Source organism: Rhinoderma darwinii, chromosome 9, assembly GCF_050947455.1.
Source record: "Rhinoderma darwinii isolate aRhiDar2 chromosome 9, aRhiDar2.hap1, whole genome shotgun sequence".
In the NCBI taxonomy this organism is placed as follows: domain Eukaryota; kingdom Metazoa; phylum Chordata; class Amphibia; order Anura; family Rhinodermatidae; genus Rhinoderma; species Rhinoderma darwinii.
The window spans coordinates 33,363,496-33,389,869 of record NC_134695.1 but is presented as its reverse complement, the minus strand read 5'-3'; the positions used below and the strand labels follow the sequence as shown (position 1 = coordinate 33,389,869).

The following is a 26,374-nucleotide window of genomic DNA, read 5'->3' as shown; positions in this document are numbered from 1 at the left end:
TCACATCATATGTACGTGACACTATGGATGTCTTGAAACAGATTGACGGTATTTCCTTGGAGAAAGACACACTCCTGGCTAGCCTGGATGTTGAGGCGTTGTATTCATCCATACCTCACAAATTGGGTTATAAGGCGATCGAGTACTTCCTTGGATCAAGAGGCACTCAGTTTGCAGCCCATAACCAGTTTGTTTTGCAGTTATTACAATTTGTTCTTGAAAAAAACATATTTATCTTTGAAGACAAGATCTTTCATCAGCAATGTGGCACTGCAATGGGTAGTCCTGCTGCTCCCACCTACGCAAATTTATTTCTTGGCTGGTGGGAGGAGACAATTGTCTTTGGGGACAATTTTGGCAAATGGACTTCATCCGTTGGATTATGGATTAGATATATTGATGACGTGCTGCTTCTCTGGAACTCTACAGTAGAGGAGTTCCATAGTTTTGTAGCAGCCCTCAATACTAATGATGTAGGGCTAAAGTTCACATGTGAGATCAGTGAAAAAGAATTGTCTTTTCTGGACTTGAAAATTATTAAAACAGAAGAAGGCACAATTCGGACCAAGGTACACCGGAAAGAAACAGCAACCAATAGTTTCTTGCAATGGAATAGCTGTCATCCTTATCCCCTCAAACGTGGCATTCCAAAGGGCCAATTTATGAGAGTACGTAGGAATTGTAGCTCTATGGGTGATTTTGAGTGCCAGGCCCAGGAACTCAAAACTAGATTGAAGGACAGAGGTTTCCCCAAGAGTGTAATTAGGAAGGCCTATGAGGGAGCAAGGGACGCAGACAGGCAATGTCTCCTGGTTCCTAAAAAACGTAAAGAAGAACAAGTTACGAGACTCATAGGCACCTATGATTCTAAACAAAATGATATTATGCAGATCCTGAAAAGATACTGGCGTATTCTCAGTTCTGATACAGATTTGGTAGATCAGATCACACAGTGGCCCTCTGTCACGTATCGGAGAGGGAAAAACATTAGGGACAGAGTCATGCACAGTTGTTTTGACCCCATTACACCTAGGGGTACGTGGCTGGATAGACAAATACCAGGCACCTTTTAGATGTGGTAGCTGTAAAGCGTGTGACTTCATTCTTAAAGGGAATAGCTTCACCAGTGTTACAACACAGAAAAAATACAACATTCGGGATTTTGTTAATTGCAAAACAGCGGGGGTGGTTTACCTAATTACATGCCCATGCCCCCTAAATTATGTGGGCAAAACAGCACGACAATTTCGACGCCGGATAAGGGAGCATGTTGGAGATATTATCCATGTTAGGGACGCCCCAATATCTAAGCATGTGCATGCTAAACACCAAGGCTATGCAGCATGTTTAAAGTTTCAAGCAATTGAACTCATTAGACCCCCAAAAAGAGGAGGTGACTGGGACAACCTAATTTTACGCAAAGAAGCCCAATGGATCCATAGACTGGCATGCATACAACCAGCGGGTCTAAACGAGCAGACTAATTATACATGTTTTATTTAATATGCAATACCACTCCCCCTAAGGTGGCCAAATTTCATCTTGGGTTGCCTTTGTGGGTGGGGGGGTTCCAGTTGCATAGTGCACTATGTTCGATATGGCCATATTGGCCAGCCAACATATAAAGAGATCTTTTGTCAGTCAGTTTTTTCAAATGGGAGGGACTCAGTAATCTTGTCCACCTAATATGTGTTTATTAACCTAAGAGTTGCTTTGTGAGGTAGTCCACTTGCGGTGGGTAACTGTCCCGCAAGACATACTTACAAAACTTATTATCGCTTTGCGCTTACCTTCCTCTTGCTTGGCAGTCCGGGCGACACGTCCTTGGCTTCTACTGCGCCTGCGCGTTCGGTATGATGCGGTCGATGGTGACCCCTGGCTGTCAGCTGACGGCGGGGGGTCACATGGGCAGGTGTCACGAATCGAGAGGGTGTTGTGATTGGCCAGTTCAGGTATCGCCGCCAAATACGAGGGGTGGAGTTTAGGTGTTTATAGTAACCCAGCGCCTGCAATGAAGTATGCCGTTGACATCGATACGTGCATCTTCCCGTGACGCACAGCAGAATATCTGCTGTTGAATATTATTATCGCTGGTGATGAGGCCAGAGTTACCAAGATACGGACCCCTGAGGATGAGTATTTGAAACGCGTAGGGTCGTTTATTGTATATGGAATGTCTGCATTGGGGACAACAACATTGTGTTACACCCAGCACTAGTAGATCCGGTGTTTCTTTTCGGACACTGGTGCTTCTTTTAGGGATTGTACTTTTGTTGTGCCCAGGATATATGCTGGTTCCAGACAAATATTGTTACAAACACTGAGATATATCTATCATAATGACTCAGTGTTTTCTGTTTAATACATTTTTTAATTTTCACGGTGGGGCTCATTTCACAGTGGTGTGTTACCCCTGTTTTTAAAACGAGTTACTATTAAAAGGTATATTTTACTCAGTTGTCACTTCAGTGAACCCCTTAAAAAAAATTTTCATATTGTGGGAGCACAATTATATTTATATCAATTTATACAGTGAATTTACATATAATTTTTATATTAACTTTTATTAACCTTTTTGGGGGGGATTATAACAAAAAACTGAAATTCCGCCATTGTTCTATGCGTTTTTAAATTGACACCGTTCACTATGCGACGTAAATAACATGTTACCTTTATTCTATGGGTCGGTACGATTACGGCGATACCACATGTGTAGAGGTTTTTTTATGTGTTACGACTTTTGCACAATAAAAACACTTTTGAACTAAAATTATTTGCTTTTGCATCGTCGCTTTCCAAGAGCCGTAATTTTTTTATTTTTCCATCAATGTAGTGATTTTTTGGGCTTTTTTTCTGCGGGACAAGACGTAGTTTTGAATGGTACTGTTTTGGGGTGCATGGTACTTATTGATTCATTTTTATTATGACTTTTTTGGGGGGCAATGGAAAAAAATTGCAATTTCGCCATGGTTTTTTGCGTTTTTTTTTAACGGTGTTCACTTTACGGTTTAAATTACATATTAACTTTATGAATGGAGTCATTACGGTCGCGGCGATACCACATATGTGTACTTTTTTTTTTTTTTTACACTTTTACTAAATAAAACCACTTTTTATGGAAAAAAATTGTTTGATTTATTTTTTTACTGTACTTTTTATTAATAATCTTTATTTCACTTTGATGACTTATTTTATTAGTCCCACTAGGGGACTTTACTGTGCGATGTTCCGATCGCTGCTATAATGCTCTGGTATACTTCGTATACCAGAGCATTATTGCCTGTCAGTGTAAATCTGACAGGCAATCTGTTAGGACGTGCCTCCGGCGCGTCCTAACAGGCATATGTCCAGGGCAGACCTGGGGGCTTTTATCAAGCCCCCGGCTGCCATGACACCCCATCGGAGACCCGCGATTTCATTCGCGGGCCGCCGATGGGTGACAGAGGGAGCGCACTCCCTCTGTAAACAAAGTTAAATGCCGCGGTCGCTATTGACGGCGGCATTTAACGGGTTAAACGGCCGCGATCGAAGTAAACTTCGATCGTGGGCGTTGGAGCAGGAGCTCAGCTGTCATCAGACAGCAGAGCCCCGGCTCCTGCCTGCACGGGAGACCCGTGCAGGACTTAGACTAGGCTGACGTGAAAAGGCGTCAACCTAGCCTAAAGCCCATTAGTGACCGACGTAAAAAGGCGTATTAGTGGTCACTAAGGGGTTAAAGTCATTATTTCTGCTGTTTTTTTAAGAATAATTTTATCTGTCAGGTTTTATATAAATCCGACAAAAAAATAAAAATCGTGGCATTCCCCTACTGGAGCCGTATCACAGAGCTATTCTGTAGTATGCCACTGTACGGAGCAGAATACAGAGGCACGCGGAGCCTCCGTGGCCCTGCCCTGTGAATGAGGCCTTAGACAAAAGAATATCATCCAGTGCCGTACATGACAGTAGTAACATTAACAACTCCTATAGACTTAAAATGTAGTGTTCCTTTCACTGAATACTTAAAGGGGTTCTGCAGGAAATAAAGAATACATTACTATACATTCATTTATACATAACTACAATTGTATATAAACGCTCATATTGTCTAGCGGAGTAATCATTTGATTCAAATGCCCACCGTCATGTTAGTAAATGTAATGGATGTGCAGGACGCAGCAGGACAGATTGCGTCTGGTTGTCAGTCATTTGGGACCTGAACGTGCAAACAGTCATCCTGACCGAAGTGAAGTATCTATAGGCTTAATGCATATCAACGCACCATCTCCGCTTGGTCTGTGTGCCTCAGGCTATCCAGGATCACAGCACGCACAGACGTAGCTGAAGTGGTAAGTCGGAAAGACAGGACATGGGCTCTTGTGGGGGATGTCGTTTTCTAACAGTCTGCATCTCGCCCCTCCGTCTTACCATTTCAGCTGTCTGTGCGCGCTCCACTTTTCTTTACACTAGTTCGATATCAGTCTAATGTCTCTTGCACACAGCCTTACAAAACAGAGCCGTAATAGCGCTCCCGTTGTAGTGCATGGAGCCTTTACTGTACCTCTGTATGCTTCCGATTCCATAAATCGGGTGCCATATGTATTAAGGATAGCTCTGTACATACGGCACCTGACAGCGCCTTTATGGCAACACACATGTGCATGAGGCCTTATTCCTTCCAAGAACAATTTCAGAAACATGCATTGTCATATGTGAATATCACAGATTCTATTTAGATCAGGGTTGCACAACATGCGGCCTGTGATGCCATTCTGTGAGCCCCAACCATCAAGTCACGGACTAGCATGGTTCAGAAAGACACAATCTCCCTAGTGCAGTCACACATACTCTCTCTATTGTAGTCGCGCCTGCTCTCTCTAGTGTAGTCACGCATGCTCTCTCTAGTGTAGTCACACATGCTCTCTCTAGTGTAGTCGCGCCTGCTCTCTCTAGTGTAGTCACACATGCTCTCTCTAGTGTAGTCACACATGCTCTCTCTAGTGTAGTCACACATGCTCTCTCTAGTGTAGTCACACATGCTCTCTCTAGTGTAGTCACACATGCTCTCTCTAGTGTAGTCACACATGCTCTCTCTAGTGTAGTCACACATGCTCTCTCTAGTGTAGTCACACATGCTCTCTCTAGTGTAGTCGCGCCTGCTCTCTCTATTGTGTAGCCGCGCCTGCTCTCTCTATTGTGTAGCCGCGCCTGCTCTCTCTGGTGTAGCCGCGCCTGCTCTCTCTGGTGTAGCCGCGCCTGCTCTCTCTGGTGTAGCCACACACGCGGTGTAGTTTATGGGAGTGAAATTCTCAGCTTTTTCTGTAACTCCCATAAACTACAGGGGGATATCATTGATTTTGATGCACATTATTAATGATTTACTACTTTTTCATAAATTATTTATTGATGTTGTTTTTCTAAATAATGATTGAAAATAATGCCTGTGCTTCCTCCTCTGTAGTGTGAGTTATGTAAATCTAAGTCTGCCAGATTTACAGGACACAGAAGACATTACAGCGTTTAGAAAACCCACAAGAAAGAAAAAAATTCGAGTTTCTGAGTTTGAGAGAGAAGTTGATGCAAGACTGCCTAAGAACAGAGGTGGGAACCCCCTTTTATTCCTGAGAAAATCTGCCCTATAATGAGGAAAAAACTGTTGCTCTTCACGGTGCTTGCCCTTGTCTCTTTTGAGTTGCTTCAGAATTCTAGCATGTGATTTGGGGAATGTCACTTAACACCTTGATGCAGAATCCTGTACATGCACGGCATGGAAGCCTCCTCTTCCTACAGTCTCACGTGCATGTATGTAATGGTGTGGGTTTAAGGAAATGCCCCTATTGCACACCCTGTTGACCCCGTTGTCCAACTCCAGCTCTGACTCCTTTATAAAAGGCTCATGTTTGTCTGCTCGCTGTGTATAAATGGATGTGTGGTTGGTAATGTTGTAAGAAAACAGTGCACACTTAGATAATTTTATGCAGCTATAGGCCTAGTTCACACTTGAGTTTTTTTGCAGGCAGATGTTGAACTGGCAGCATTGTTTTAATGCATTTTTTTCCCCGCATTTTCCACTGAAAAAAAACACTCAAACTAATGCTGCAGGACTTTTCTACCTTCTATTGGTTTCAATGGGAGGTCAAAGCAGGAAACCACTCTAAGAAAGAGCATGCCAAGTTTTTTTTCCGCGAGTAGCCAAAAGCTGTCCAGGAAGAAAACCGCCTCTGCCTCACATTGAAATCCATGGGAGGCAATTTGGGACGTATTTTGGTGCTGATTCCGATGCATTTTCCACGTCAAAATAACTCGGTGTGAACTGACCCATATATTTATATGATCGTATAGGAATAAAGCAAGGGACAGGGGAAACCCTGCGAAAAAGTAGGCACTCGACTCACTAGTTATAAAGTATAAAAATTTATTAATATGAATATATGAGAGGACAAAAAATCTGCATCATACGTGATCCTGCAGCACCAAAAGGAAGTCACATATCCGACCGGGTAGAGGTATAGCAACCAGGAATGGAAATAACGCACCTTAATCCAAATCAGGGAGATACATATAGTAACATTGAATAATGTCAAAATACAATGCAAATCCTGTATGTTATAGCCAAGAGTATTAATGACCTATATTAATGAATTGAGAACATGTTAGAACATAAATCACCCAGCGGCTGGCTGAAAATAATGAGCAGGTCAAAAACCTCGGAATGGAGAATCACCGCGTATGGAAAAGCTGCATAAAATAGTATCATAATATTAACCCCCAGAAAGTGCAGATAAAATAAATGGCTGGTAGTAGCAACAGTAACCAGGACAAAGCCAGTAAAAGGCAGTAGGCCCAAAGGAAATTGTTTGACCAACACTGTCAAACCCAAACATACAGTATACTGTGTAGGAAATAAGTATTTGATCCCTTGCTGATTTTGTAACTTTGCCCACTGTCAAAGACATGAACAGTCTAGAATTTTTAGGCTAGGTTAATTTTACCAGTGAGAGATAGATTATATAAAAAAAACAAAAAACAGAAAATCACATTGTCAAAATTATATATATTTATTTGCATTGTGCACAGGGTAATAAGTATTTGATCCCTTTGGCAAACAAGACTTAATACTTGGTGGCAAAACCCTTGTTGGCAAGCACAGCAGTCAGACGTTTTTAGTAGTTGATGATGAGGTTTGCACACATGTTAGATGGAATTTTGGCCCACTCCTCTTTGCAGATCATCTGTAAATCATTAAGATTTTGAGGCTGTCGCTTGGCAACTCGGATCTTCAGCTCCCTCCATAAGTTTTCGATGGGATTAAGGTCTGGAGACAGGCTAGGCCACTCCAGGACCTTAATGTGCTTCTTTTTGAGCCACTCCTTTGTTGCCTTGGCTGTATGTTTCGGGTCATTGTCGTGCTGGAAGACCCAGCCACGAGCCATTTTTAATGTCCTGGTGGAGGGAAGGAGGTTGTCACTCAGGATTTGACAGTACATGGCTCCATCCATTCTCCCATTGATGCGGTGAAGTAGTCCTGTGCCCTTAGCAGAGAAACACCCCCAAAACATAATGTTTCCAACTCCATGCTTGACAGTGTTCTTTGGGTCATAGGCAGCATTTCTCTTCCTCCAAACACGGCGAGTTGAGTTAATGCCAAAGAGCTCAATTTTAGTCTCATCTGACCACAGCACCTTCTCCCAATCACTCCCAGAATCATCCAGATGTTCATTTGCAAACTTCAGACGGGCCTGTACATGTGCCTTCTTGAGCATGGGGACCTTGCGGGCACTGCAGGATTTGAATCCATTACGGCGTAATGTGTTACCAATGGTTTTCTTGGTGACTGTGGTCCCAGCTGCCTTGAGATCATTAACAAGTTCCCCCCGTGTAGTTTTCGGCTGAGCTCTCACCTTCCTCAGGATCAAGGATACCCCACGAGGTGAGATTTTGCATGGAGCCCCAGATCGATGTCGATTGACAGTCATTTTGTATGTCTTCCATTTTCTTACTATTGCACCAACAGTTGTCTCCTTCTCACCCAGCGTCTTACTTATGGTTTTGTAGCCCATTCCAGCCTTGTGCAGGTTTATGATCTTGTCCCTGACATCCTTAGAATGCTCTTTGGTCTTGCCCATGTTGTAGAGGTTAGAGTCAGACTGATTAATTGAGTCTGTGGACAGGAGTCTTTTATACAGGTGACCATGTAAGACAGCTGTCTTTAATGCAGGTACCAAGTTGATTTGGAGCGTGTAACTGGTCTGGAGGAGGCTGAACTCTTAATGGTTGGTAGGGGATCAAATACTTATTTCTCTGTGCACAATGCAAATAAATATATATAATTTTGACTATGTGATTTTTTGTATTTTTTTTTATATAATCGATCTCTCACTGGTAAAATTAACCTAGCCTAAAAATTCTAGACTGTTCATGACTTTGACATTGGGCAAACTTACAAAATCAGCAAGGGATCAAATACTTATTTCCTCCACTGTATGTCCAGCAATAAAAAGACCATGTAAGCCAGTCCAAAGCTGACGAGCAGATCTAGCAGTTATTCTGCATTTGATATCAGGAAAACCATATACTCATCTGCCATAGAGGCACCTCATTTGAGGCGGGTATTGGAATAGATCACAGGCGGTTATTCTGGCGATGCATATTGGTGTTCAACCAGGAGAGTGGTCTCCACAACAAGGAGGGAAGCGGGAGTGTTCGTCCCAGTAGTAAGATCTGGTGTGAGCCAAAAGCAGCGTGTGCGTTGTAGACACCATCCAGATCGGCATGCAGCCGAACACGCGGGATTTCAGCGTGTGATGTCAGAACGTAAGCTGCTGGCGCGTTTCGTCACCATGTGACTTTTTCAGCGTGTGCGTGATATATACATATATTTATATGTGCTGGAACTCAGGTGCATGTCTGAAGGGGAATACAATATATTTAAAAAGTGTATCTGCTATATTAAGTACTTGCCTTAATACTGTCTTCCTGTTCTCTCTAGCGGTTCTGAGATTACTGCAGGCACGTCCAGTCAGGGCCGATTTAACCATAGGACAAACAGTGAACCTGCGTCCTAGTGGCAGCACCTTTTTCAACTATTTGCCTCCCCTGTTAGCCCTTGTAACAGCTCGTTCTGAGCTCCATTCTGACGCGGCATAGCCTCAACTCCCAAGCTGAGCAGATTCGCTGGGCGCTAAGAGGGAAGGGGGATATAGAAGGAGGGTTGCACAGCAGAGTGGGAGACGGCATAAGTACAGGAAACTACAGCACAGCCCTGGTACTCAAAGCCCTCCGTGTAGCCTGATCACTGGGAAGAAAGACAATATTAACCCTCAACACTCCAGTCTGTTCCGGAGGAGGGCCACTCATGAAACTTTTGCACGGGACCCTGCATCCAGTATTGGCCTTCTTCCATGGTCTTCAGAGGAGAAACTTCACTACTGCGCTTGTGCATTACAGATTCGAACATTTTATTTAAGGCCTTTGGAGCAGCAAGTCTAAGCGAGTGATCCTATGAATGCTCGCTCCCGATCACTGACCCGTGTAAACTGGGCAATGATTGTTCACCGGCTGATTGTATCATTTATGCAGCAAGAAATATTATTGTTGTTGGCAGCCCATCTCCCTGTGTAAACGGAGATGGGCTGCCAACATGAAAGAAATGTTTTGGGACGATCCCGTTCACGACTGATCATAGCTCTTTTTAAAAGGAGCAAACATGCGCCAATCAACGACCTGCTTCGTTGATCGGCACTAATTTTTATGGCCAATATCAAGCATAGTAAAAGCACCTTAAGGGAGAGGGGAGAACAATGGAGAGCTGATAAACTATTTTCTATCGCCGGTAGAACATAAATAGGGGCCTTAGATTGATAGAACGAACAGGCAGTTCTTGAACGTGTCCACTTGTGATCTGTAAGGAATAAAATCATGGGAAACCTTAATAATAATATATTACATCTTTCATGTATTGCCGTATTTTGGCTCCATGTTGATGCCATATAAATAGCTCAAAAATTACGATTTTGGGGGGTTGGGTGGTAAATCTATGGCGTTCACACAGAGCTGTAATGTAGTCATACTACTCTTGTTTCATGCTTGGTTTTAGATTTTTAGCTGAATGACACTTTATAACTTGACGGAGGACTTTTACTGGTGATTGTTCTTTTATTTTAGATGGAAACATTTTTTTATCATATCCTGGTAAAACTTTTACTATTCTCAGACTTTTGTTAAAAATTTCTGAAAGGATAGCATGGCATTTCTGGAATGTAAGTTTGGGTTTTCCATGTGTCCTGTGCCGCCCAATAGATTTATTTTGTTTCTTACATATCTTAATGTTCAAACTACATCTAGAAAAATCTGTTATACTCCTTTCTTGAGTTATAGAAAAGCTTCTAAACATAACACAACTTCTTTATTCAAAAATATATCTGTTAAAGGGGACCTGTCACCTGCCCAAAAACTGCAGTTGACATCTTCGTTAGATTGCAGGAGCCTGACAGATTGTGATGCTTTTTTATTTTTTTCTTCTAGCCCCCATTATTGCTAAGATATCAGGGCCGTTAGTTCTGGTATTTGATATGCAAATCAGGCCTTTGACTGTCAAGTGGGTGGTTACCTCATATAAATTGACAGGTGTTGCCCGCCCACTTGACAGTCAAAGGCCTCATTTACATATCGGGCACCACCACTACTAACGGCACAGATATCTCCGCAACGGTGGAGACGTCGTTGATCGGCGCTCGTTTGCTCCTGTCACATGGAGCTATAGATAGGGACGAGCGGTCGATACTCCGATCACTCATCCCCATACATTATCATGTCGGCAGCGCGTCTCCCTGTTTACATAGGGAGATGTGCTGCTGACAACGATGATATTTAACTTTTTTAAAACTATACGATCAGTAAATGAACGAGCGTTTGCACAGGGCAATTATCGGCAACGAGCGTTATATGACGATAAGCATCCTGTGTAAAACCCCCCTTTCAAATTATTGTCCATGCCGAGATATACTGGACGTTTAGATACTGTTTTCAGATACTCGAGCATATTTGTTTGGCTGTAAACAAAAAACGCAATGTGAATATAGCCGTGTTATTTAATTTCTCTATTTTTATTTGTTTCCTCAGAGGATGAAGTTTCAATTCTTGTTTCTCAGAGGTCAAAAGCTTCTGCTGCTGATAATAAAAAACAAGAGGACACTCCTACTGCAAAATTAAGCAGGTAAGCTCTTTACATGAATAATGCTATTACCGGTCACAAAAACTTGATTTAGACCTCGTGCCCACTGCCGGATTAGTTCTCTGTACAACCTCTGAGTATCTCAGTATGCCTCTGATTTTAAAGTCATTATTTCTGTTTTTGTTTTTTTTTTAAGAATAATTTTTATCTGTCAAGTTTTATATAAATCCGACAAAAAAAGAAAAATCGTGGCTCCTACAGGAGCCGTATCACAGGGCTATTCTGTAATATGCCGCTGTACGGAGCAGAATACAGAGGCACGCGGAGCCTCCATCGCACTGAAGAATATCATACAGCGCAGTACATGACAGTAGTAACATTAACAACTCCTTCTATGGACTTAAAATTTAGTGTCCCTTTCGAATGCCCGCCATCACGTTAGAAAATACATCATAAAACTCGTTTTATAATAAAGGTGCAGGATTCCGCAGGGCAGATTGTGTCTGGCTGCCAGTCACTTTGAACCTGAACGCCCAAGCAGTCGTCCTGACCGAAGTCAGAGACAGGAGAGACAGGACGTGGGCTGTTGTGGGGGATGTCGTTTTCTAACAACCTGCATCTCGTCCTTCCGTCTTACCATTTCAGCTGTGTCTGTGCGCGCTCCACTTTTCTTTACACTAGTCATAGTCAGATATCAGTCTAATGTCTCTTGCACACAGTCTTACAAAACAGGGCCGTAATAGCGCTCCCGTTGTAGAGCATGGGGCCTTTACTGTACCTCGGTATGCTTCCGATTCCATAAGGAGGCATACAGAATATTTTCACCACTCCAGGGAGGACCTGGAAAGGTAGTCAGTCACACATGCTCTCTCCATTGCAGTTTAAGGGAGCAAAATTCTCAGCTTTTTCCCTAACTCCCATAAACTACAGGGGGTTAACCCTTGGCCACTCTGTCTCCCCCTCTCTGGGGTGCCGAGCAGGGGACCCCATTCTCCTCATATGAGTCCCAGAAATTGAACTCCTACCTATCAGACGTGTATGGCATATACTGTCCATATTCCATAAATGTCTCAGTTGGGAATCCCCTTTTAAGTTTTACTGTGGTCCGTGAGAGTGTTACAATACGGCCCTCAACACCGAGAAGGTTGTGCACCCCTGAATTAGATAATCATTGATTTGACCCACATTATTAATAATTTATTGATTTTCATTTATGTATTTTTTTTCTAAATAATGATTGGAAATAATGCCTGTGCTTCCTCCTCCGTAATAGTGTGAGTTATGTAAATCTAAGTCTGCCAGATTTACAGGACACAGAACGCATTACAGCTCTTAGAAAATCTACAAGAAAGAGAAAAATTAGAGTTTCTGAGTTTGAGAGAGAAGTTGATGCAAGACTGCCTAAGAACAGAGGTGGGAACCCCCTTTTATTCCTGAGAAAATCTGCCCTATAATGAGGAAAAAACTGTTGCTCTTCACAGCGCTTGCCCTGGCTCTTGATTGCTTCAGAATTCAAGTATGTGATTTGGAGAATGTCACTAGAGGCCTCAAGCACACGACCGTAAAAACTCCCGTTATTACGGGTCGTAATTACGACCCCTAATAACGGGCTCATAGACTTCTATTGGCGACGGGTGCCTTCCTGTTTTCTCACGGGAAGGTGCCCGTGCCGTTGAAAAAGATAGAACATGTCCTATTTCAGGCCGTAATAACGGCACGGACAGTCCATAGAAGTCTATGGAGCTCTCGTAATGACGGGTGGCTACATGTGTGCACCCGTCATTACGGCAGCGTTGCTAAGCGACGTCAGTAAATAGTCACTGTCCAGGGAGCTGATCTGCAGTAACTCTTTCAGCACCCTGGACAGTGACTACCGATCAGTATAAACCTGTAAAAAATAAAAATAAAAGACGTTCATACTTACCGACAACTTCCTGCTTCCTCCAGTCCGGTCTCCCGCCCGTTGCCTTGGTGACGCGTCTCTCTCGACATCCGGCCCGACGTCCTGGATGACATTTCAGGCCATGTGACCGCTGCAGCCAATCACAGGTCAATCACAGGCTGCAGCGGTCACATGGACTGCCGCGGTCATCCAGGGATGTCGGGCTGGATGTGAAGAGAGGGACGCGTCACCAAGACAACGGCCGGGTAAGTATGAATTTATTTAACTTTTATTACAGAAAAGGCTGTCCCTTCTCTCTATCCTGCACTGATAGAGAGAAGGGGCTGCCGATTAGTGCAGTGCTATTTTGCCGCCAAAAACGTGCTCGTAAATACGGGTGGAATACGTGTGACACCGGACCCGTATTTACGCCAGTATTTACGGGTGGGAAAAAATACGGTCGTGTGCATGAGGCCTAACACCTTGATGCAGAATCCTACATGCACGTCAACCTTCCCGTATTCTGACGTACATGTAGGTGATGGTGATCTGTGCCGCATGATCACTGCAGAAGTCCAGCTGCAATGACTGGTATTGTAGAAACTTCTAATCTCGGCCATTTAAACCCTAAATGCCGCGATTAATAGCAATCATTGCATTTAAGTAGTTTAACAGAGGGTGGGTTTTCAAACGCGATCTCCGGTATCCGGGGGGCCTGCCATGACTATATGCCTATTACGCTGTGCTGAGGCCGTAATGATTTGGTATACTAAGTATACCAAAGCATTATATCAGCGATCAGAAGGGAAGTCCCCTAGTGGGACTAAAAAAAAATATTAAGAAGCGTTAAAGTTTATAAAAGAAAAAAAAAATTGGGTAACAATTAAAACAATTTTCTTCTATAAAAAGTGGTTCTATTTATTAAAAGTGTAAAAAAAAATACTCATGGTATTTCCACGATCATGAGAATGTGAACAATAAAGTTAGCCATTTATTAAACTGAATGGTGCATGGTGTAAAAAAAGGCAAAAAACACGGTGAAATTGCTTTTTCTTTCCAACCCCCTCTCCCAAAAAAATAATAAAAGTTTAACCAACCCTGTGTACCCAAAAATAGTGCCAATGAAAACTACACCTTGTCCCGCAAAAAAGAAGCCCTCGTATGGACACATCAATGGAACAATACAAAAGTTACGGCTGGGAATGTGATGATGCAAACGTGGTAAAACATAAAAAACCTCTACACATTTGGTATTGCCGTAATTGTACCGAACCATAGAATAAAGATAACACGTTATTTATGCCGCCTAGCGTGGCGAAAAACAATGCTGGGATAACTGTTCTTTTCAATTCCCTCCCCAAAAATGTTGAAGTTAATCATTGTACTCCTTGCACCCAATAATGGTGCCATTCATAACTACATCTCGTCGCGCAAAATGTTGAAGGAAAAATGAAAAAAAAGTTTTCACTCTTAGAATGCAGAGATGAAAAAACTAAAAAGAATGCTTGGTCATTCAGACCAAAATAGGATAGGTGGTTAAGGGGTTAAAGGGGTTTTCTGGGACTGAACGAGACAAAACTGTCAACTTTTTTTATTTTTTATTTTACGGTCTATAGCGCCTAACTTTTTGCCAGTGTGCCGCCATACTACTAAACCTACATTTAACTTATTTGGTGGTAACTATTATATGGCACTTAGGCTGGAAGAAGCTGTTTTCTGTATATTTGTGCCCCTCCTGGGAGTCTTGGGAAGATGTAGGGCAATTGTTTATCAGCTGTCATTTAATAAAATATATAACTACATGTAAATAAATTGTCTCGTCACATTTGTTAACTTAGGTGCTTAACTACTTGTTTGTTTTTTCTAGACTACAACATTTCGAGTAAGAGTGATGAATTTCCATCTCTATTTGTGGACTCCTACACAAAGTCAGGGTAAAATGCATTTTTTATTTCTATTAAGTAAGACCCATATACGCAGCTTGAAGTAGCAAATACACTCTAACATATACAATTGGAGTCCTAAGATTACAGACATCTAAGCCACATTCATTAAAACTCAGTTTTTCACAATTCCTGACATTCGATCTCCGCACACATTCCCTCTCTTAGGTCAGATATTTCAAGAATGTGAAATGTCAGAATAATACTGGAGACAATCATTTATTTCAGCTTTTATTTCTTTCATCACATTCCCACGGCTTAGAAGTTTACAAACAAGTGTAGTATTCGGTAGCAGCGCCTTTTAAGGCTTCGTTCACATTTGCATCAGGGTCCCGTCCTGACGTTCCGTCTGAGCTTTCCGTCAGAATTAAGCCCTGACTGAAACAAACGGAAACCATAGTTTACCATTTTCATCACCATTGATTTCAATGGTGACGGATCCGGTCCCAATGGTTTCCGTTTGTGTCAGTTGTGCAAGGGTTCCGTCGTTTTGACGGAATCAATACCGTAGTCGACTAAGCTATTCATTCCATCAAAATGACGGAACCCTTGCACAACTGAGACAAACGGAATCCATTGGCACCGGATCCATCACCATTGAAATCAATGGTGATGGAAATGGTAAACTATGGTTTCTATTTGTTTCAGTCAGTGTCCCGCTCTGACGGAACGTCAGAATGGGACCCTGATTCAGATGTGAACGAATCCTAAATTGTGTAACTTGGGTGAACCGTTTTGGCTAGCCTCCCACAATAAACTGCTTGAATTTTGGCCCATTCCTCTTTAAAGGACCGATGTAACGGAGTCAGGTTTGTAGGTCTCCTTGCACACACACCGTTTTCAGTTCTACCCATAAATTGTCTATGGGATTGAGGTCAGGGCTTTGTGATGGCCACTATTACCTTCCATTTGTTGTCATGACTATGACCAGTCAGACGTTTTTTGAAAGTTTAGTTACCCTTTAATGTCCCAAATAGTCCCTGCCACAACTGTTTTTTATCTGAATGCAACACGGGGCATTGGCTATGAGACACAGTGAAATGCTACATGGCTATACAGTGGCTAGCAGAGCACACAATACATTATACATAAAAGACTAGCCAGATGTTGGTTCTTCACTCATATCCAACATCTGGCCACTGTGGTTTTTCATTTTCTGTTTAAAAAAGCAAGAAAAACCACCTTAAAGTGCGAAGTGTGAATTTGTGTCACGTCACATATTTGATCACTTATTCTTGGGGCTTCAAAATCAAACATTAATCCCGTCTTCTCCCTTTCCCCTTCTGTATAACTTTAGTTTCATTCATAAGAGCAATACAAAACTAAACCTTTTCATATTTTATTCACTTCAGGTCAATCGAGAATAAACTGGATATATCCGCTGCACCAGAATCCACTTCCACGAGAGGATTATTGCGCAGACCAAACAAAATATTCTTAGTTTCCTTAGGTGAATTCGAGCAAGGAGTAGAAGACAAATACCAGCTATTGAAAGGTTGTTTACTTTTAGAAACCGTTATCTCCTATTGCTAACACATCTAGTAAGGGGATTAATACTAACAGCTATGTACTTTTTAATTAGTTTTTATTAAAAATTATTCTCTATATTTTCTATACAGAGATGCTGTATCTCAAAAAGTAGAACTAATTTTTCATAAAAAATATTAAAAAGTTACACCAAGCACACTGACTGACCTTTTCAGGTGACTTTTGAGATTAAATAGTCACATGTGTATACATGAGGAATAACACTATTTCTGTCCGTCGTATGCCTTGTGCCCAGCATTTTTTTTTTGTTATATATACACTACCGTTCAAAAGTTTGGGGTCACCCAGACAATTTTGTGTTTTCCATGAAAACTCACACTTATATTTATCAAATGAGTTGCAAAATGACTAGAAAATATAGTCAAGACATTGACATGGTTAGAAATAATGATTTTTATTTGAAACAATAATTTTCTCCTTCAAACTTTGCTTTCGTCAAAGAATGCTCCATTTGCAGCAATTACAGCATTGCAGACCTTTGGCATTCTAGCTGTTAATTTGCTGAGGTAATCGGGGAAATTTCACCCCATGCTTCCAGAAGCCCCTCCCACAAGTTGGATTGGCCTGATGGGCACTTCTTGCGTACAATACGGTCAAGCTGCTCCCACAACAGCTCTATGGGGTTGAGATCTGGTGACTGCGCTGGCCACTCCATTACAGATAGAATACCAGCTGCCTGCTTCTTCCCTAAATAGTTCTTGCATAATTTGGAGGTGTGCTTTGGGTCCTAGTCCTGTTGTAGGATGAAATTGGCTCCAAACAAGCGTTGTCCACAGGGTATGGCATGGCGTTGCAAAATGGAGTGATAGCCTTCCTTATTCAAAATCCCTTTTACCTTGTACAAATCTCCCACATTACCAGCACCAAAGCAACCCCAGACCATCACATTACCTCCACCATGCTTGACAGATGGCGTCAGGCACTCTTCCAGCATCTTTTCAGTTGTTCTGCGTCTCACAAATGTTCTTCTGTGTGATCCTCAAACTTCGATTCGTCTGTCCATAACACTTTTTTCCAATCTTCCTCTGTCCAATGTCTGTGTGCTTTTGCCCATATTAATCTTTTCCTTTTATTAGCCAGTCTCAGATATGGCTTTTTCTTTGCCACTCTGCCCTGAAGGCCAGCATCCCGGAGTCGCCTCTTCACTGTAGACGTTGACACTGGCATTTTGCGGGTACTAGTTAATGAAGCTGCCAGTTGAGGACCTGTGAGGCGTCTATTTCTCAAACTAGAGACTCTAATGTACTTGTCTTGTTGTGCAGCGGGGCCTCCCACTTCTCTTTCTGTTTGTGCTATTCTCTGAAGGGAGTAGTACACACTGTTGTAGGAAATCTTCAGTTTCTTGGCAATTTCTCGCATGGAATAGCCTTCATTTCTAAGAACAAGAATAGACTGTCGAGTTTCACATGAAAGCTCTCTTTTTCTAGCCATTTTGAGAGTTTAATCGAACCCACAAATGTAATGCTCCAGATTCTCAAATGGCTCAAAGGAAGGTCAGTTTTATAGCTCCTCTAAACAGCAAAACTGTTTACAGCGGTGCTAACATAATTGCACAAGGGTTTTCAAGTGTTTTCTAATCATCCATTAGCCTTCTAACACAGTTAGCAAACACAATGTACCATTAGAACACTGGAGTGATGGTTGTTGGAAATGGGCCTCTATACACCTATGTAGATATTGCATTAAAAACCAGACGTTTGCAGCTAGAATAGTCATTTAGCACATTAACAATGTATAGAGTGTATTTCTGATTAATTTAATGTTATCTTCATTGAAAAAAACTGTGCTTTTCTTGCAAAAATAAGGAAATTTCTAAGTGACCCTAAACTTTTGAACGGTAGTGTGTGTATATATATATATATATATATATATATATGTATATATGTGTGTGTGTATGTGTGTATATATGTATATATATATAGAGAAGCGTAGAACACAGCAACGGCACCAGGACTTCAGAGTAGATGAAAGCAAAAAGTGGATTTATTCACCTCAATAAAGCAACGTTTCGGTTCAACAGGAACCTTTCTCAAGCCAATGAGAAACGTTGCTTTATTGAGGTGAATAAATCCACTTTTTGCTTTCATCTACTCTGAAGTCCTGGTGCCGTTGCTGTGTTCTACGCTTCTCTCTATTCTCTTGGGGTATTGATTCACCCCCAGGTAACGAGCACATGGCCTGATTTTCTGGAAACCATTGGAGTGCTGTGTTCATTTACCATTGGACTGTGTATATATATATATATATATATATATATATATATATATATATATATATATATATATATATATATATATATATATATAAAAGCTGCAGCAACATGGAGGAGATAATACAGCAGTAATAAGCAGTGTAGTAGATAATCCAGCACTGGGGTGGGATAAAAACACTTACCAGAAGCTGCAGCATGTCTGCGTGTATCTTTTTTTCCCCCCTCTCCTTAGACTTCTATAGGCCTCCCATCTATCGGCCGACTGAGCACCACAATTGTGGCGCAACAACTGTGGCGCGCGCAATCCTTTCCCCCCTTCCCATCGGACAAACTCTAGAATAAAAAAAAGTATATTCTCCTCGCTTCTCCTCTTCTTCCCTGTGTCCCCTCAGCATGCTGCGGCTCATACAATGTCGTGATGCTGTCCGGGGTCAGGACCTTGTATGAGCCGCAGCATGCTTATGGGACCCAGAGGGGAGAAGAGGAGCAGTGAACCGAGCTTTTATTTTTATTTTTTTATTCGATGGGTAGGTGGTCTGAATGTACCTTGGTACAGCCCACAGAATGAAATCTACGCCAGCTAGGAACTGGCATAGGCTTCCACTATAATTTACGTCCATTTTCTGACATAAGTTATAATAAATTTGTCAGTCTGCTCTGGCCTGGCCCCCTTTAGGGAAGCCACGCCACGCTTTTTAAAGTGGCAAAAGCAGCGTAAAAAAGCCTGAAAGTCGCAAATTGCGACTTTGGGGCCCTTTACGACTTTTCTATGCCAGAAAACTGGCGTAGAAAGTTTGATCTATTCCCCCCATAGTGTTTCCTGCCAGATGATGGCATTCCATGGTTTTCAATGACTGCATCCCAGACTAGCAAAATGCATCCCAGACTAGCTTGCTGCTAGAAGCTCTAGCTCTTGGTCTTGTTTTAAGGCCAAGAATCTTTAAAACAAGAATAGGTTCTCGATTTACCCCAAGATAGAGCAGTTTGCAGTGGGAGCTGCATATTCTTGCCCATTCTACTAAGGGCTCTAGCTCAGGCTAGATCGTGTCCAGAACTGCAATCTTAGTCTTGTTGTAAAACGAAGAATCTTTAACGGCAAGCTAACCTGAGCTAAAACAAGTTGAAGTAGGAGCTGCATATACATGTAGCTCTCACTTTAGCCTATGTTAAAAGCAAGAGGGGGCCTTTGTGGGATATGATGACAGCTTTCAGGGAGCAGAAGATGATCTGTTAACCTCCTTTTGTCCCTGTGTGGCTTCCGATAACCCCAGATCTTGGTAAATGTTATCGCATGGAGATAAAAGGTCAGATATATAAAGAAATAGAGCAGGCTGGTACTGAAGTGATAATAGGAGATTTCCATTACCCAGATATTAGCTTGGGTAGTGGTTCTTTGTGGCAGGATAATTTTATGGCCCAGTGTGTGGGAAAACCCGACTAGAGGTGATGCTTTTTTGGATCTTGTAATTTCTAACACTGCAGAGCTGTTTGGGAAAGTCACTGTTGTATAACACCTTGGTAACCGTGACCACAATATATTTGTATTTTACCTTTACTGTAAAAATCAAACACAGGCTGGGAGGACGAAAGCACCTAATTTTAAGATGGCCAATTTCTCCAGGATGAGCGCTGCACTTAAGGACATAGACTGGGAACAACTAATGTCAAATAATGGTATAAATGGGAAATATTAAAATCTAAATGTATTCCTATAGGTAACAAGTATGAATAACTAGAATTAAACTCCCCTTTCCTTACACCTTCTGTAAAAAGAACAATACATGACATAAAAAGGGCATTTAAAAAATATAAATCTGAGGATTCTGCTTTAGCCTTTGAAAATTTCAAAGACCTTAATAGAATCTACAAAAAAGTAATAAAATCATAAGAATACAAAAGAAAGGCAGGTGGCCAAAGATAGCAAAACAAATCCCCAAAAATTCTTCAAATGTATAAATGCAAAAAAAACATGGTCTGAACATGTAGGACCCTTAAATAGTGGTAATGGTGAGTTGGTCGCAGGGGATCAAGAGAAGGCAGAGTTACTAAATGGGTTCTTTAGCTCTGTATATACAACAGAAGAAAGAACAGCTGATGTAGCCGCTGCCAGTGCTGTTAATACATCAATTAAAGGGACACCGGGCCAAAGCACTTTCCCATGTGCTCCATTATGGTATTCCATGTGTCAGTTTCTCACCTGTTGTTATTTTTTTTGCTGCTTCTCTTTCTATATAGCAGCAGTGTGAATCGGGCTCGGTGACACGCTTTATCTACTTGATTGTCCTGACAATGAATAGACATTACCTCCAGCCAGGACGTGATGTGTATTCAGAATCCTGTCACTTCTCTGCACGTCTCTGTGATTTACAGCATAGCAGGCGTAGTCTGGCGAGATCTCTCTGTGCTGTGCTTTAAATCACAGAGACGTGCAGAGAAGTGGTCAGGATTCTGAATACACATCACGTCCTGGCTGGAGGTAATGTATATTCATTGTCAGGACACTGCAGTAATGTTATCATGTGTTTATGTGGCTGCATATAACGATATAGCTATATCGCTATGTGCTGTGTAAATGAATGGAGGGAAGTGTATGATGCTGATTGGTCAGCATCATACACTTCTCTCTACAACGCCCACTTGGTCTAAAAGTAAAACACGCCCAGTTGTCCATTGAGAAACTCATTAGCATAAAGCTAATATAGGTCATAACTCCGTAAAAAATGATAGTTTTTCTAAATAAAAAACACTACTGTAATCTACATTACAGCGCTGATCACATCATGTACAAGATAGGCCACTTATAATGTGGTGACAGAGCCTCATAAGAAAAACAATATAAATTTGGTATCGCCATAATTGAATTGACCTGCAAAATTAATTGTGTTTTACCGCACGGTGAACACCATAAAAACAAAACCCAATATACAATAGAGGAATCGTTTATTTTTTTATTGTTCCACAACACAAATAATTTTTCCCCAGTTTCCCTCACTTTTATATAGTTCAATAAATGGTGTCGTGAAAAACTACAACTCGCCTGCAAAAAAACAAGCCCTCATTTGGCTAAGTGGATGTAAAATAAAGAAGTTAAAGGGGTTTTCCCACGAGGGACATTTATGACTTATCCATAGGATATGTCATAAATGTCAGATGCCGGTCCCACCTCTGGGACCCGCACCTATCCATAGAACAGGGGTCCCCTAAAGCCCGTTCTACCTCTTTGTGTTCCGGCTGATATGTGGATATGTCATAAATTTCCCTGGTGGGAAAACCCCTCTGAGGCTTTGGAAGGTAGGGTGGGGGGGACGGGACTAAAATGGAAAACCGAAAAATGGCTGCAGGTGATCTAATTAACTGCCCTGGTATGTTACATGACCCTGAAATTTTGCCCTGAGTTTCACTGTGGAGGGGACTTGTCTGTTTTAGTAAATACTTGTATTCCCTATAAATAATAATGTCCTTTACTATACTGTTCCTCTCCACTATTATTCCTCCTGGAAATTTCTCAATAAATTGACAACTGGCTGTTACTATTCCCTTGCCAAAGAAGTATGTCTACACAGTCTGACACTGTCAGCACTGATTGGACAGTGTTAGACTGTATAAAGACACACCCCCAACTGGAAACACCCAGTTGTTAATTTATTCATACATTTCTAGGAGGAAAACCAGGAACGGCACAACGTAGAGTTCTAAGAAAAGATGCTCCAGAATTGTTATATTTTGAGGAATACAAATTTTTACTAAAAGGGACATGTCAGGAGAGGCGACAGGTCTTCTTAAAAGTAAATATTGATATACCGATTTAGCAAGAGAACATCTCACTATCTCTTTTTACTGTGCAAGTTCATAGATGGGAATGATATATTCTTTGTGTCAGACTCCTGTGAAAGACTGCTGGAAAAGTTTTGTTGCGTTTTTAATTTGACACTAAATTACAGAAGATCTAGCTCTATGTGTTAGGCTGCATTCACATCTGCGTTGTGGCTTCCGTTCTAGCGTATCCGTCAGAGGACCACAGGTACAGAAGTTAACGTTTCCGTCATAAATCCCATTAATTTCAATGGCTTTTCTTTTTGCATCAGCTGTGCTCATTTAAGCTCCGTTCTGTCAGGTTTCCGTTCTTTTGACAGAAGAAATACCGTAGTCTGCTACGCTATTGTTTCCGTCAAAAATGCTGGAAACCTGACGGAAAGGAGCTTTCCATTATTTTTTTTAACATTGAAGTCAATGGATGACAGATACAAACGGATATGCTATCCGTATCAGATATGCATTACATTTAACGGATCTGTTTTTTTCCTACACATGCGCAGACTAATAATTAAAGTAAGAAAGATGCAAAGATAATAACTGATCCATCAAAAACAAACCTATTTTACCTTCCGTTGCATTCGGTCTGGCATCCGTCAGTCTGTCCGTTTTTTATTTCAACGGATCTGCTAAAACTGATGCCACCACGCAGATGTGAACGTAGCCTAAGCCATTCATCTTTAAAGAGTCTCTGTCACCACATTATAAGTGCCCTATCTTGTACATAATGTGATTGACGCCGTAATGTAGATTACAGCAGTGTTTTTTATTTTGAAAAAATAAATCTCACACAAACGTTACCGAAGTGTCAGGATTCTGAATAGACATCACGTCCTGGCTGGTAGTGATGTCTATTCACTGTCAGGACACTTGAGTAACGTTAATGTGTGTGTATGTGGCTGCACATAGTGATCTAGCTAGATCACTATGTTCTGTGTAAATGAATGGAGAGAAGTGTATGATGCTGATTGGTCAGCGTCATACACTTCTCTCCACAATGCCCACTTGGTCAAAAAGTAAAACACGCCCAGTTGTCCATTAAGAAAGTCATTAGCATAAAGCTAAAATAAGTCATATCTCTGTCAAAAATGATCGTTTTTCTAAATAAAAAATCACTGCTGTAATCTACATTACAGCGCCGATCACATCATGTACAAGATAGGCCACTTATAATGTGGTGACAGAGCCTCTTTAAGCATAACCGCAACTGAAATTACTGTCCTGTCCTGATAGTTTAATGTAGGCAAAATGTATCGGCCTAGGGTTCAGGCTGTTTAGCTTACAGTGGGTTGCCAAGATGAATTGTAGCAAACTTTCAGTTGTGAGAAGCATTAGGTCTGTATGAGTTTTCAACCACCGGATATAAACAATGTTAGAAAGTTTCATAACATTTCATTATGCGATTTAAGGTTTATTTATATGAATCCGGAAAATGCCTTTATTTGTTTTATGTAAAATTTTCATTATTAGTCCAGTACCCAAAGATATTGGATACATATGTATCTGGAGAGTTCCTACTGTGTTTTTTCTCTCTAATCTGGGGGAGGTAAACGTTGTACGAAGTAGTCTGATTGTGTAAAATGCTGCCATTGTCTCTGGCTGTTTTTAATCCTTTTTAATAGATTGAGAGTAAGGGAATAATTAAGGTGCAAATTAAAAGTCCTTTAACACCGGCCAATTATCAGGCAAACAAGCGTTTATATGAACGCTCGTTCCCCATAATTGCCCACGGCAATGATCAGCCGATGAACTAGCAAACCCTCGTTCATCGGCTGACTATCATTAATGGTGCAAGAAATATTATCATTGTCAGCAACACATCTTCCTGTGTAAACAAGGAGATGTTCTACCGACATGAAAAATCTATGAGGATGTGCGAACGTAGTAATAATCGCTCTTCCCTATACATAGCTGTTTGTGAATGGAGCAAACAATCGCCTATCAACGAGCTGTCTCTTTTATCGGCGCTCGTTTACACGGCCCATGTCGGACCGTGTAAGAGGACCCTAACTTATTTGTTAAAAACAAAGCTAGAAAATAACCAGTAAATCAAATACGGTGTATACGTTGATTTTACATCCTACTGACCTAAATGTTCCTTTTAAATAGGCTCCCAAGAATGCTTCATTGAACCTGTTGAGGAGGACAAATACGATTCTTCTTCAAATGAAGTAGCTCAAATGAACACCGAGTTGTATGCTCAGTCTTTACATAAAGAAGCAAATACACCAAGACAAAGAGGAACAAGCAAACTGTTTCTTTCAACTTATGATGAAAGTAAAGAAGGAAATTATAAACTTTTGGGGACAGAAACTAGAAAGCCAGATCCAAATTATCAACCTGCATTTCAGATGACGAATTTAGAACAATATACAAACAAAGACATTGGAGGAGAACATGGTGAAGGTGAAGTTAATGAAGATAGTGGTGAAAGTGAAGCTAGTAAAGACAGTGGTGAAGGTGAAGCTAGTAAAGGCAGTGGTGAAGGTGAAGCTAATGAAGATAGTGGTGAAGAAGTTGAAGTTGATGATGACCATGTTGACGATGATGATGGAGCTAATGTAGACAGTGGTGAAGATGGAGCGAATGTAGACAGTGGTGAAGATGGAGCGAATGTAGACAGTGGGGAAGGTGAGGCTAATGTAGACAGTGGTGAAGGTGAGGCTAATGTAGACAGTGGTGAAGGTGAGGCTAATGTAGACAGTGGTGAAGGTGAGGCTAATGTAGACAGTGGTGAAGGTGAGGCTAATGTAGACAGTGGTGAAAGTGAAGCTAATGTAGACCGTGGTGAAGTTGATGAAGATAGTGGTGAAGAAGTTGAAGTTGATGATGACCATGTTGACGATGAAGATAGTGGTGAAGATGGAGCTAATGTAGACAGTGGTGAAGATGAAGCTAATGTCGACAGTGGTGAAGGTGAAGCTAATGATAGTGGTGAAGAAGTTGAAGTTGATGACCATGTTGACGAAGATAGTGGTGAAGATGAAACTAATGAAGACAGTGCTGAAGAAGTTGATGATGATCATGTTGAGGGTGAAGTTCGTGATGACGTCAAAAATGTTGGAAATTTCATACAAAAAAATGAATCCCGACTAACTAACAGTAATAGAAAGTCAACTGGCATTGGTAAATATTCTTCCATGGCACAAAATGCAAGGCTTGGTGAAGAAAATGGAATGCAGAGAAGAGAATCTATTAATGTGGATACAGTTTCTGTATCCAGACCAGATAATCATTCTGAATCTTCAGAAAGCAGTGAGAACATGGATCTTGCACAGAATACTATAGACCGTGGTAAGGACGAGATTCATGGTTTGCCAGCAATTCAATGTTATCCTGGGTATTGCTGGGTGGCTCTCCAGGTGTTGCAAATCTACCATTCCAAACAGGGCATCCTGGTAGTTGTAGTGTTGCAACAGCTGAAGAGCCAGTCTGGAGACCCCTCTACCATACATTTAAGAAACCCATACTTGAATGTGGAAGTCGTAGTGGAGGGGTCTAATAAATATGTGTCTATAGTAAGTCTCATTTGTCTGATGAAGGGGAATATACCTCCCTGAAACTCGTTACATGTTTCTGAGTCATTGAATATTTATGCTTAAATCCACTTTGTGTTTATCTACTGGAGGAGAGCGCTTATGAAGTCCCATGATTTTTTTCCTGCCTCATTTGGCTTTTGTGTCTATACTTTAATATGACCGAGAAGATTTTTACATTTTGAAGGTAAGTAGCCTATTTTTTGGACTATAAGATACATTTTTTTTTAGCAGGGTAATAACATTCTAAAAAGTACCTGCATCATATAGTCCAAATGGTAGAAATTG

The 26,374-nt window shown here is 41.3% G+C and overlaps 1 protein-coding gene across 4 annotated transcripts in view; it reads left to right on the top strand.

Annotated features, from left to right (window-relative positions):
- Positions 1-26,374, top strand: part of CENPT (centromere protein T) — a 98,515-nt gene that overhangs the window by 55,443 nt on the left and 16,698 nt on the right. For all 4 annotated transcript variants that reach the window (XM_075837498.1, XM_075837497.1, XM_075837499.1 and 1 more), the window contains 6 exons: positions 5,441-5,580; positions 11,101-11,194; positions 12,426-12,565; positions 14,902-14,968; positions 16,330-16,472; positions 24,660-25,844. In XM_075837498.1, coding sequence (XP_075693613.1) covers positions 5,441-5,580; positions 11,101-11,194; positions 12,426-12,565; positions 14,902-14,968; positions 16,330-16,472; positions 24,660-25,844 — 1,769 coding nt within the window. The remainder of the gene's footprint in view (positions 1-5,440; positions 5,581-11,100; positions 11,195-12,425; positions 12,566-14,901; positions 14,969-16,329; positions 16,473-24,659; positions 25,845-26,374) is intronic.